We start from the raw sequence: 15,030 nt of genomic DNA, 5'->3' as shown, positions 1-15,030 counted from the left end.
AAGGTAAGAGAGATTACAAAGATGGAAGGAAAAGAGGAAAAATTAATGGAGTTAGATATGTAGAAATAAGGATAGAGATGTGAGAAATTAAGGTTTACCAAAGTAGGACAACATTTAGATAAATGTTAAGATCAAATCTGGTTTGTGTTACTCTGAAAACATGAATGTACATTATTCCTTATACCAAGACATTATGTGGCTTTAGACAACTTTTTCATGCCTCTTTATTTCCTATTTACTGTTGTATGGAAAAAGCTGAATAAAACCATTAGGTATAGGATAGGCCTTGATTATCTCATGCTATAACAGTAAATTAAAATGTTGTTTCTTTTTTGGGATCACCAGTTATATAAAGTGAACAAGAACAAAGTAATTGTTATGAAATAACTGCTGTTTAAAAGACCAATAAAACTTAAAAATGACAAAAGCTAAAAAGCTTTACTCTCAAAGTTCAGCACAATGAAATGAAACAATTGTTATGAAACAAATGAAACCTCCAGCATCCTTTCTTTGATCCTGTCTATAAGCTCCTTTAAATTCAATTAGAATTTAGATGACAGAGAGAGAGAGAGAGAGAGAGAGAGAGAGAGAGAGAGAGATAAAGGTGATAAAGGTAGTGATAAAATTTAGCCACTAGAGGTCCTTGATGCATTACACATTTACCTAGCTACCTTAAAAATGCCCTATTAGCAACAATTTACAAAAACATTTGTTTAGTTTAGTAATTTTAATGAACTTAATCACCATCAATGAATATTACACAGTAGATTATATCAGTCCTGTATATTAACACCAATTACCTTTTCAGGGAAGATTTTTTTGTCTGTCAGTCCTTTCTTATTCTCACATAATCATCTCTATCAGCACAAAGCAATAGCATTATTCTGATTACAACTGATGACAGATAAAAAACACAAACAGCGCTCGCAGTTTGTGTTTATGTTATCGTCTGCTTGTCTGCTGTGTGAGTGCTGGTCAAGGTTAAAGTCGGGTTCAGCAAATTATGTTTATAATACAGAGTAGAAAATGGTCAGGATTTAATAGACCAAAGGTGTAAAAACCAAAATGATCTCACGGAAAGTCGTGTTATAGTCACAAAAAAAAATTATTAATTTAATCATGTCTATAAAAACAAAATTCTGCTTTTTTCATGCCTTGAGCATGAATGTATTTTTCGTGTCACTCGCACGAATTTCTATAAATAGTTTTTCGTGTACGTGGCACGACTTTCTTTTTCGTGTCATTTTATGTATTGTTTTCGCATTTTGTTTTCTTATTTTTAAATCATTGTCGCAAGAGACTTCACATTTGTTTTACATTTAAATATTTGCAGCTTTGTAAACTAATAAAATTAGGGAAGTCGAGCTGGTTTGCCAAGTGTCTGTGGCATGCCATGGGTTTATAACCCAGACTAAAGTACCCTGTTTCAGAGCTGTGTTCATCACATACATACAGGTTTGTCTTTTATCAGGTCTATTGTTTCGGAGCAGTCTTGATTGATTTGTAAGTGTGCAGAAGCTACAACATCCAGTCTGTTTAACTGTGTTTTCATTTTCGTAATGAGAATGTCTTCAGTGAATTGTTCGCCTTTCAACGCCCCCCTTTTACCCAAATAACCTTTTTTAGGTTAGGTAATGATATATTGTTGATGTCACTGCTAATGTATATGAGAAGAGATGGGTTTTAAACTACTTGTTGACAATACTACAATAGCGTATGTTTAGGGGAACATATAGTCTGTTTGCAACTCAATAACTCAAGTCATTGGTAGCTCTGCAACATTATAACACTGCACTGGGGTTTTATCCTTGTTGTTATTTACACTTTCAGAAAAACAAAATTGTCCAAAAATGTTCCTTAGTGGTCACTGTGGCGGTACCCTTTCAAAAAGTATGCATTCGCATTTTGGTACCAATACGAGTACATATTAGTACATCAATGCTACATATTGGTATCAAATGTACACATTTTAGTACATATTAGGAGAGTTTAGGTATAAGTTTAATAACACAAACATGAATGTATTAGGAAATGGGTTCAGATAGTTTGATGGGTAGAGAATGATGCTACTGTACAAACACTAGGGTTAACTCACCACCGAACTGATACAATGTTTTCTGCTGGTTAAAAGCATACAAATAATTGAAGTAAATATAAAGAGAAATAAAAAATAAATGTACCTTTATCAGATGTTTGTTCACCCATTTTGTAAAAGTCTTTTTCTGCACTCTGTCCCGTTCATCTGCAAAACGGCAAGAAAAGAGAAAGTGAGTACATGTCAGAAATGATCAGGATTATTGTTTGGATTTTTTCTGGTGTAATATGCAGAGACTACTGTGAGAAAAACACCCGTAGGTTTATTCTCATATAAAGTGTAAACACTGTGGTGTTATCAGTACATTGCTTTCTTTGTTCGAGCATCCAGACCCGCTTGGCATACAGTAGCAACATTGGCTTAACCAATAGTGTGTTTTTATGCCAGCCAATTGCAATTGCTCAAGTGTAGGTGCCTTGCTTCAACAAGAATTACCATTTAGACATGTGTAAGTTAAGAGATGTTAAGCGTTCCTACAAACAGACCCACCCTGAGACACTCCCATCTCTCTGTAAAGCTGGAGAATCATGACTGCAGGAGGTGTTTAGGCAACTCCATTGTCAAGTACAGACAAAGCACAAGTTTGGAGAGAAGACAACGCTATGCATTGTAAGCCCTCAGGCAGGTAAAAACAAACCATGATGCCAGAGTATTGTACTTTCATCTTGTGCATACTGTTTCAAGAAAGCACGCCGGCTTGATTACCCCAAACACAAGAGAGAAAACGAGACACACCCACAGTCTGCAAAGTCCATTCACCAAACTCAACACAGGAAACAACTCATACTGCTGTCTCATACAGTACAGTACATACATACATACAGTGTGACTGTGATCATATCACATAAAGTTGAATCACAAGGTTAGGTGTAATCTTTAAAGCACTCTATGAAGTCAAGGATAAATATGTATCTTTATGAAGACAGTTACTGTGTAATAAATCTGCCCAATATTACATCGTATGGGTCTGGAACAACATGAGGGCAAATAAATGAGTGCTGATTTTCATTTTTAATGTACTATTTTTTATATGCAAAATCAACTGTAAATATAAAGTGTAAATATTGTAGCTCTGTGGTGGTTTCAAAAACATTGCTTGGTTTGATTTAGTATCTCGACCAGGCACAGAAACACTGCTTAAACCAGCAGCATGGTTTCTGTTTGTTGTGTCAATGACAGACGGTTTGAGTGTCCTCTGTTTGATGCTTAAAATTTAAAGCCAAAACAGGTGGAGCAATATCCATTGAAAACTAAGAAAAGTCGCATTACTAAGCATTTTATCATCAAACAGGAAGATGACTCAAAACATACAACTAAAGTTATATGAGATAATGTCCAGGTGTGGCCGGGCAATGACCAACACCCCAATCTAATTTCCTGTGTATAAATGACGTGTTTTCTAATGGCTCCCATTCAAATTCATTGTACATCAGTTAAGTACAAAGTGCACAATACTGCACACAAATTTGTTTTTGCTGGGAGGATTAAAGTGAGAATTTTGAGGAATAATGTTACCACGGTAACTGTTCATGGGTGGGGACCCTAAACCTTGACCTCCATCTACCAACGTAATGCATGGCTTCCTTTAACAGTAAGTGGTTACAGAGTGTTACTGTGACGAATGATGCAGCGTATAGTGTCGGCTCCTATATAAACCCTGGTGGTTATTTTATCACCTAGGTTAACTATAAACCTGATATAGTCAAGCTATGAGTTGGTTACATGTCATTTTTGATGTATACTGAGATGTATAATCAAGTAAGCAAAGTCAACAATGATTAAAAGATGCTTCTTTTATTTATATATTTATATTTGCGGTATATTTAGACGTCTATTAAATGTTCACTGACAGCCCAAATTTTGCATTGTTTTAGCCTAGACCTCTGGGCTGTGTTTGGATGGCTATTAGACCTGCTTTAAATGTGAAATTGCTTGCTGGGTATCAGATTCCTCTCACAGGTTTGATGTTACCAAAAATGTTAAACCCTCCTTGAACAACTTTGTTAGATCCGCCTCTCCACATTCGACTGGTTACTTTCCTAACCAGAAACCCAGGGGGAGTGCTCTGGGTTCGGGCCAAATACAGAGCTCGAAGCCCTCTCTCCTCGGACAGTGCACCAAATACGCATACCGTTCATTCTATCTGACTTATTTGTAAATGTAAATTTGTTAAGTAAACATTAAAAAGCAAGCGATAAACCTGACAACATTGTCTTTTTGTTTACTAAAAATGCAAATCCATGAAGGATCATTATATTCAATATTACACCAAGCTCTAACCAGACCCTGCACATTGTTGACCAATAGTATTTTACTGTGGGCGGTGCTAAGACATCAGAACTGTAAACCTGCTGCCCCACAAATTGTCCTTTCACTTTTTGGTCACAGCTGGCTAAGAGGAAAACTTCTTGCTTCACAAGAGATAGCTTTTAAAGTCAGTTTAAGACATTAAGATATTGAGTTGTTTTGCACAATGGTTTCTTTCAAAACCGGTCAAACATTCATTTGCGGCATTGCTTTCAAACACAATGACAGTAGAAGGGACAAAAACCCTCATGTTGGATGTCAGCAATGCAAGAATAATGAAATGAAGACATTGAGCTTACAAAGGACTATGACTTTTATTTCTAAAACCCGGATGCTGTGAAGATCTCAAACAACAAATAAGAAGAGAAAGTAGAAGGTAATTAGAGAGCTGTCTTAAGTACCTTTCCTATCATCCATGGCTTTCAGCATTCCATGATAGTTAAAGTCATCTGACAGGATCCTGTCTCTTCCACTGCCATCAGTGGAGAATTCCCTCCGTCTCTGTCTCTCTTGCGTAGTCATTTCCTTTTAGTCGTGCACGGTTGCAACAAAATACTAAATTCAGTTCTGTCTCAATTCTTTTTGTCTCCAACCAATGGCAACTGACGCGTTCCTTTATTCACGTTTGTACTCCTCAGTTTTCCAAGAAGAAAAGTTGCAGCAGTGTGACCTAGCACCTACAGTTATATTCCTCTTTTGCCTTCTCCTGCTTATTCTTTTCCTTTATACTCAACCTCTCTCCTCTTAATGTAAATGATGCCTGCAGGTACTTGGTCTGCTCTGGTGCTGATCTGACGGCTCTGAGACATTGAGGTCGGAGGACATCGCAGGTTACGCTTGGCCACGCCTCCCCGAGATGTCACGTTAGTAGAGCGGGGACGGGTACAAAAGGGTGGAATTAGGGAAAGTGAGTGGGAAGGTGTGTCCGCCAGCATGCCTCATCTAGAATCCCACACCCTCGCTCAGCGCTCATGCACAACATGATCATCTCAAAAGAAGAAGGAAACGGAGAGTGACAGAGTTGCACAACTTTACGAGAACACTGGACATTATGGTAACGTTGTACAATCACACTGTAAAAGTGCCAACAAACACTCAAAACTCTTTAATGATTAACCACTCGTAACATACCTGAGTATTTGAACAGTACAGTATGACTAAACGAATGACTGTGCTGCCAATAAGACCGGGTGGGGTTTAAGGATGGGCTGCTCATGTCTACACAAGCTAACATGACTGAATCTATACCAACCCCAGTAAAATCCGTGACCGGAGGCTGCAAAAATTACAAAGCCAATAAATTCCCTTTTTTAAAGAACCATTTGTTTGCATTTGCTTATGTGTTTTGTATGAGCATTTACATAATGCCCAGTATGATGATATATTTGGTTTTTAGAAATATTGTGCAATGACAGTTCTGCCCATGCAGGAGATCTCATATTGTACAGTGTGTGTGTGTTGATGGGGATGGGATGAAGACGATGGGTTGATCCTCAAGTGTTGTGTCTCATCATCTGACCAGCCCAGTACCACACACTTCAGCAATCTGCTCATTTGACAACCTGTTCAGGCTCGCCAGTGAGTGAAATATCCTGATTGAGCTTGAGAGTGCCTCTGTGTGTGCATGCTTCAGTGTTTATGACCTATCATTTTCCTTTGCAGATATGGATGGTTACGCCCAATTACTTTTTGATATAAGGACATACACTGTATGTGTGTTTATACAGGTAAAGTATGAGGGTGTGCCATACAACTGAACAATCTTCTACAGTGGCCTCCAAAGTCTGAGGAAACATGAAAACCTGAAAGTTTGAAGACGATCCTGCACTATTTCTAGGTCACTAGTCAAATGTAAGCAAATGTGACACTGGTCCTGTTCACTTTTTTTGCACAAAATTCAGATTTTCTTACTTTCGTTAAAGTGGACAAGATACTATAGGACTTTCTCAGAACAGGCAGGAATGACATGGATCATCATGAGGCCTGCTTGAGGACATTATTCAGTTAAGTTAGAAAGAGGCAAAAAGTAATCCCCCACAGAAATATTTTTTCAACATTGCCATTTTTATCATAATGTTAGATAATAAAGAAAAGTTACACCACTTCATATTAGCTTTGGGTGATGTTTAGTTCACCTGTTTAGTTATTAACTTATCTTTTAATATTTGTTTATTAGGGGTTCGGTTCGTATCACGGTTTTATGGTCACGGTTCTCGGTTCAGTACGGTTCTTGATGTTATTTTTTCTTTTAATTTTTAACATTTCAGAAATGTATTATCTTATTAATGTATTCATTATCCATAATTTAGGATACAGTATTAAAAAAGTCATATCATGTAATCATGCACAATCCGAATTTGACTTTAAGCACATTATTGGGACCATCTCTGAGGAAAGCCAGGTGAGATTTTGATACAGCAAGAGGGAAGACATTGATGATTTCAACATGCTTTTCATTTATTTGGCAAAAAAGAGAATGTGTATTGCCATCTACATGAACTTTATGTGCATTTTTAGCACACAAAGATAACTTGCATTTATCAAAATGCCAACTTCAGTGAAGCTCTAAGATTTATCACTGAGATGCTGCTTAGATACTGCAGAGAGTATATGTGGAGGAGAGAGAAACATAACGTTTACACCTGTAATATTTAAATCCGTCTCTTTTGTCCACTTTTGACTATTTCTGTCCTGATTAATTTGAGGGGCAATTTATGAAATAAGATCGCGCAACTTTCACACGCTAGCAAAATGAAACGTTTTATCAATGAAAGGCTAAAAATAGCGCTGAATACGAAAAGACGTAAAATGTGTTCAGTACCTCAGATTAGATAAATGGGCGGAGAGACGGCGGTCTCCTGTGGCTGTTTTGAACACATTCAACCCATAGACTGCAGTTCTATCTGTCGTTTAATTTCTGCTGTCATCATAGTTAACACCAAATAAAAAATGTTTCCACACACCAAACTTATACGACGCTGGTGCATCCTCCAACTCCGGGCAGACTTTCTTTTCTCTCGCACTTGCCATTTCTACACGTAACATGACCTGCAGTACTCACTCTTCACACCAGTCACCTCTTTTTTCGCGCAAAAGGGAAACATGCTATCTGAGGTCACATACATGGCATGAGGCTACATTGCGCATGTCATGAACCGTGCGACGCACACGCGCTCCGAACCGAGACAAGCGAACCGAACGGTTCAGATTTTTTTCATGAACCGTGCCACCCCTAATATTTATTGATTCTTTGTGCACTCTTAAAAATAAAGGTGTTTCATGATGCCATCAAAGAACCTTTTCTGTCTAAATGGTTCTATAAAGCACCTTTAACATCTGAAGAGGTTCTTTGAGGTGAAAAAAGGTTCTTCAGATTATAAAAATGTATCGTATAAAGAAATGGTTCTTTAAAGAACCTGTCACTAAATGGTTCTTTGAGGAACCAAATAAAGGTTCTTCTATGGCTTTGCTGTGAAGAACCTTTTAAGCATTTCTATATTTCAAAATGTGTGTCAGGGGCACTAACATTCAAAGCATCTACCTTATGTCTCAAAATACAGTAGAGTAACATTGCTGATGGTATAGCAAGTTTACCAAACTGGCATAAGCAACAAGCTTTCTGGGACACCAAGACCCTACAGTATTAAAGAGTTTCCAGATGGTACAACATCAGCCACAGCTGTTGGATAGAAATCTACTAGTGTCATCTTAAAGACGACATGCCCACCGCCCATTCATAGCCTGTATGATACACACCATAACTGGCAAAGCAGACTGACATTGATACTTTCTGATTGGCTGGCTGTTAGACCTAAATATTCTCATTCATATCAGATTTAAACATCATTCCCTCCATTGAGATTTCCTTCCTGAATGGCACACAAAACCACATTCAGCTTTTGGCTAAAACTGAAATGTGGAACAGACAGTTTTTCTTAAACTCCACACAAGACTAAATCATCACAAATCTTTCAGAGTAGCGGAGCAAAACATAACACACTGATTGAATCATTATCAATCATTCAGCTTTACAAGTCCACAGCAGAAAACATTTTCTGGTGCCATGACCCGGATCATGGATCTCAACCGTTATCGGATCGCTAATCTTTGTAAATGTTTTCCTTTGCTCTGCTCAGAATATGTGGTGTAAAGGTCAGATCTTTAATGAGACAGATAGCAGGTCATCTGTTAAGTGAGATATGAGGCATCCAGTTAGTGCATAACCTCATACTGGGGCTGAGCAGTAAGATTTACATTAGTATTGGTATTAACCAATAGGAAGTAACAAGATTGTTACCGGCTGTTTTAAAACTGATGCTAGTCTTAAATTTGATAGGTAATAAAGGGTTTAAATGATCGGATAATTAAAAAAAAATACACTTTTACAACCAAATCATCTCATGTCATAAAACCACCTAAGGTAAGATGAATAACATGAATTCAAACATCTCACAATGAAGTACACTAACAATTTGACCAACATTAACAAATACAAAATTGCTTAAATAACACAAACAATTAGAGATCAAAACAGCCAGAGATAAAACTAAAGGCTGTTTTATTTTTATTAATTAAAGGCTGTTTTATTAATTTTCAACAAAAATTAGATGAGCATGGTATTCCTCACATTCCTGGGCAGGGCGTGGAAAACCACAAACCACATTAAAAGTGAAAGTGTCTTCTAAAATCATCTACAACTCTTTATCCTTCTCTCTCTCTCTCTCTCTCTCGATCTGTCTTTCTCCCTTTTGCATGTGAAAGCATGTAGAGAGATGTCTGTCACACCCTAAGAGAGAGGAATGCAAAATCTTTAATTCTGCTTTGATCACACTTGAATTTTGGACACACCCTGTCCTTCCCAACATTAATAACACAGACACCTTATTCTGTGTATTCTAGTACTTTCTTTATGTTTTCTTTCCTTCTCAATTAATCCCCATTCATTATTTTGTATAATTTGCATAGGCCATAATTACGAGTCTTTCCATTCTCTCATGACTCTGAGAGTCAGGAAACGCCCCACCATCAGGACGTCCATCATTCATGTTTGTTTAAATCCTTGAATCAATTTGTAATGTGATGGTCAAATCTCACTTGAGCTCCCGATTCACAACAGCACACTAACAGCAGCTGAGATCTAAAATAACCTACAATATAAGACTTTCACTAACAGCCAACATGGAAAACACATCATTCTGCCAACTCCAACGTCCTTCTGGAAAATAAAGACGTGAAGGAAAATTGTAATATAAGACTAATGCTGATCTAGCTTCTTTCATTTGTGAAACTAAAGTATTTGTTAAACTGATGTCAAAGTGTCGGAGCCGATGGTGTGGTGGGCGGTGCTCCGACGCATGTTGCGGACGTGCTTCTGGCAACCCGGGTTCAGGTCCCGGCTCAGGGTCATTTGCAAGTCCCGTGCCCCTCTCTTCACCCTTTACTATCCTGTCATCTCCTTAATTACTGTCTATCTAATAAAGGCAAAAATACCCCCAAAAAAGAACTTAAAAAAAACTGATGTCAAAGTGTCACTTTGAAGCAATGCTACAAGCTACTAACAAAAAGGATCTGGGGCACCACTGACTTCCATACTAGGAAAACATTATATGGAAGTCAATGGTACCCCAGATCTGCTACAAATATATATATTTTAAATATTTTCATTTGTGTAAAACAGATCAAAAAAATGTGAAACTTGAAGGTGAGTAAATGATGACATCTTTTTAACTACTTAAAAGGGGTGACATATTTTGAGTATGTAATCTGATTTGTCTCATAATTTTCTGCCTGAATATGATTTTACTTCATAAAGATGACAACATAAATTAATTAAATAGTGTGGCAAAACATATAACTTGAAAACTGCAGAAAGGACTTATGCATGGTGTTTGCTAAATGTATTTATTTTGTTTTTTTGCATTTCCATTTTAAGATAAGCCAGTCACAGTGAACTGAGGGCAGGATAGGAGAGGATTGAATTTTGGCTCAACTTTAAAATTGTGTCAACTGCAAAACAGCCAATCTACTGTCACACTACCAAAGAAATGTAGTTTAATTTAAGGTTAATCACTCCACAACAAACAAACAAACAAACACATAAATAAATTAATAAATAAATGTCTCCCTCTTCTGGACAATAACTAAGAAAGATGAAGGCAAAACACTTGGCAGCTTCTTGAAAGAGTTAGTGCTTTGAAATATGATCAGGCTAAAGAAGTTATTTACATGACAAACATAAAGCACACAGTTAGTTCACTAGGAATGACAGATTATCTGTGGTATGATCTTTATGAGGTCAGCAGAAACTATATGACACCATTTCATCTTTTGACCACATTGCCTAGGTGACATAACAACATGATCACATGAAACGCTGGTGGTGCTGAGGCCTTTAAAACGTTGTAAATCTGAGATCTGTTGTCTAAACACAAAGTGATCATGGCAACTGAAGAACACACACTTACTCTGTCTATATTTATACCTCAAACGTAACATCCCCATCCACAGGGAGGAAGCTACTTCACAAAAACCTAAATATATCTATACCACAGATGGTGAGATTAGCACATACTGCAAGGTTAACATAACCAGGGGCTTTGGTTATGAGCAAATCAAGAAAACTGCAACCAGTATTTCACTTTATGTATTCATCAATTGTGGTAAGCGTATCAATAAGTTGATTCTCTAAATACTCAATTTTGGGTAATTATTGTCAAGGTAAGACCCCGTCATTTTTACACTAGATGGCAGCAAAACACAATATTTGCATAACTTGGAAGGTAAGGTGTTTGAGCATCCTTACCACAGACATGTCGGCTCAACCAATGGCATGAGTTCAGGGTTGCCATACCTGTTTAAACAATCAGCAGCTAATGAAGGGTGAGATCAGTAAACATGTTTTCGAAAGTCATTAGCTTTGCTATTTATGCGGATTTGGTGAGAAGAATAATCAAATTTAGTGGCAATTTTTTTGTTAAATTAGCAGGTACTAATTAATTAAAAAAATACTAGACCCTGCCTGTGAAACCCAGCTAAAGTCGTTTTTGTCATTCACTCTTTCTTCATCATGTAAAGAAAATTCTGTGAAAATTTAATCTTGATATATTTAATATTGGCTGATGTCAAAGATTAAAATGAAAGTGAAATCAATGAGTGAAATCAAACTTTGATGATCCTATGATGTGACTATGAGGCTACATAGCCATAAACTTTGTCGTAAAAGCACAAAAGCATAACAATGTGTAGACCCTAGAGCAATAAACTCTTTATGCAAAATATTTTTAATATTGAATTTTTGCAGTTTACTTAGTATATTCTGTATGATTAAAACTTGTATCTTTAAAATATACCGTGTATAATTGATATAATCTCACAAAAACACAATTATGCTAGACACTAAGGTAGAAGAAGTAAAAGGACTTGTCTACTGTTCTGTGTATATTAAGATGCTGTGGGCACTGAAAGCACATTCATGTTACATAATTAAGAAACTGGCGCCATACTGTGATTTATCTCTCTGCCAGGACTGAAGGTAATGAAACCGGCCAGCAATTTTGCAACAATTAATTATGTGAATAAAAACATAAAACACTGATCTGAACACTGATCTAGTCAATGCACTGAACAGAGTACATGTACATGTTCACGCCTGCCGGCAAACAAACTCCTCCCTGTCACCAAATACAACAAACTTCACTTACCAACACAGCACATTTTGCTGTACAAGAACCGAAGTCTTTCTCCATAGCATCTTTGGTCAATAGTTTTGTCAGTACAATGGCCAGATAGCTCAAAACAACCCAAGGAACTGCTGGGGACTTCTGATGTCATTTTAAAGAGCAAGTAAATGGCTTCTAACCCTCACCTTGACCTTAGCCACAGCTTATAAAGAAACTATAAGGAAGTCACCTTTATCCAATAGCAAACCTGCCTGAATCATTAATCTGCCACTGATGAATGACCATTCAAATAACAATAGCAAAATACCAGAGCGCTTTGCTGAACAATATCACAAACAGAGCTATTCAGTTTTCTACAATTCAAATTTTTTAAGTTTCAATAGGTTTTTGTTACACTTTATACTGTAGCTGTCATCGATAACATATATCATTTGAATTTAGTAATATAATGTCATGAAATGTTAAGTTATACATTTTCCAATGCAATCTCATGGAAATTTGTATGTATTTTACGAAGTTGTACTGTATTAATTAAACTTTTGTATGATTTGCCTTCGCCCATGGGGTTAGGGTGGTGTCTCACAATTGTTTTATCTAATAATCATATGTTGTTATACAATTCATTTTATATACAAATCGGGTGTGCCCATTTAAGTCTTGAAAAGTGAAGCCGCTGGCTCTTTGATCGGCCCCTGGTGGCTGGCTGCGGTAGAAGTCATAAACCCCGCCTTCTTCATTCAAACGAATGGGACAATAAAAAAAATATTTACACTTCCAATAAAAGTTTCCGAAAGATAGATTTGGTCCTTTCAGGTAGTTGTTATCGCGCTGATATATGTTCAATTGTTCTTTTTGTGATACGTTTTATTTTAGCTAGTAATTTGATGCTATAGTAACGGGGCATGTCTTTATGATTGGCGTGCTCGATTTGGGCATGCGAGCGTTTGGGTGGAAGTTTGATACCGCGGCTCTGGCTCCTCGGAAGATACCTTCTGCACATGCCTTGGTTCCAAACTGACGTTTTTACGTAACTTGGCGGCGACCATGGTTGGACATTTTTGGCTTCAATTCATTACAATGGAGGGAGGCAATGTAGCGTCGTCCATCTTTTTTTACATTCTATGATACAAATAAAATATGTAGAAATTCCTATGAGATTACACTCTAAAATGCTGTTTTTTTAATCCAGCGTTAGCTCAAAAAGGGACGAGCCCAGCTTGTTAAATTGTAATTTAACTTATGCTGGGTTGTTTCATTCCAAAATGCTGGGTTGTTTTAACCCATTGTAGGGTAAAATATAAACAATTTCTGGGTTAATTTAACCTAACAGCTGGGCTCGTCCCAAAAAAAGTTAAAAGTCACCCAACAGTACAGGCTGGATTTTACAATATATTCAATTGTATTACAAACTGTTGATTGAGGCAATAAGAAACAAGGCCAATAGTTTAAGGAACATGATGTAGGATTGTGGCTAAAACTGGTACTGCAGTAACACAACTGATGGCCAATACACAACATGACAACATAAACATCAGTTGAGGGCTGCAACTAAGTATTTGAAATGAAAATGATTTCTTAATGTCTAGTGACATATCAGGGCCATTTTTTGATTATATGAATGTCTTACATACTGTTCCTTTAACAGTGACTTTATCATATACTGTAGTTACGGAGAAAGCAAATGCATCCCTTTGGTCCTGTGACAAAACTGCTTTGACTAGTCTTACAAGTTAGTCATCTAAGCTGTTCTGAGATCATAAATCAAGTGCCCTTTATAAGTCCTTCACAGTATGAGTTGCTCTTCATCCAACAGTATCAAACACCACACATCTCATTTTCAGCCCTGCAGAGAGCCCTCCAGCATATTTGTTTACATCACAAGCCTAAAGCTGTACAGAGTGATGAGTGAAAATATACATTCAGAAGAGACTGTTTACATTGGAAGGTAACACGAGATTACAGACAATATGGTGGGATTGAAAATATCATTAGGAAATGTAAAGAACTCTTTTTTTTCAATGTGCAAGCGGAAAAACTGAGACTGGACTTTCATTTGTTATTCAAAGTTTGATTTCATTTGCAATTCAAAGTTGTTAAATACAGCACACTGCGGCAGTCATTTAAAGCCCACACCCATCTCTTACCTCTTTAAATGATTTTGACCTATTAGATCAAAGGATTTAAGGTGCACCCACCACAATTATATAACAGGGCGGTGTTTGGTTCTGACCTCTCATTGTGTGCATTAAAACACAACATCTGTGAGTCGTGTAGTTGTTATTCACCCTCCCCATACAGTAGAAAACTCATCATTATTAAGGTTAAATACTTTCTCTCCTTTCTATTTACAAAATAGCATTAAAGAAACACTGGGTAATATGATCGCTTGTATCTTGTGTATATGAGCTTTATAATCAAACAAACAAGTGCTTGAAGGAGAAGGCGACAAGTCATCACGGACCAGCGAGGTGTCGGTGAAAGAGACCATCTGCCAACCGCTCACAGAGGTCGATGTCACAAGATCACAACAGATCATTCCAGAAAACCGCTCCTTGTTTACAGCCACTGTGAGACGAAACTGAAACACGCCACTCGTCTGGAAGGAAGGGTTTCTCGCTTCGGAAACCCCTTTAAAATGCCCCCCGACTCCGTTTTGCCACGTACTGTATGCAAATAAGTTGTGTCTTTAAAGAAGTGTACAGCATCTTAAGTGTAGCCAAAGATATTTAATATAACAAGAGCACTTATATTACTATGAATAAGAGACAATGCAGAGTTCAATGCAGGGCCTCTCTGGCAATGAAAGTCCCGCCTTCCAGGTAAAAGAACCAATCATCAGTCGATACAAAACTTACAACGCACTATGGGAGGAGTCACATGACAAGCAGTGGCAATATGCAGTAGCTGAAACGACCTTAAAAAAGGTGTTTTTAGCGCACTTTGAGCAAA

At 37.2% G+C, this 15,030-nt stretch overlaps 1 protein-coding gene across 1 annotated transcript in view; it reads right to left on the bottom strand.

The window, feature by feature from the left end:
- Window positions 1-15,030, bottom strand: part of plecb (plectin b) — a 148,665-nt gene that overhangs the window by 42,648 nt on the left and 90,987 nt on the right. Inside the window, 1 exon segment of the mRNA XM_073871771.1 lies at window positions 2,181-2,242. Coding sequence (XP_073727872.1) covers window positions 2,181-2,242 — 62 coding nt within the window.

Source organism: Misgurnus anguillicaudatus, chromosome 10 (assembly GCF_027580225.2).
Source record: "Misgurnus anguillicaudatus chromosome 10, ASM2758022v2, whole genome shotgun sequence".
NCBI classification, from domain to species: Eukaryota; Metazoa; Chordata; class Actinopteri; order Cypriniformes; family Cobitidae; genus Misgurnus; species Misgurnus anguillicaudatus.
This window is presented reverse-complemented; position numbering and strand designations above follow the sequence as displayed.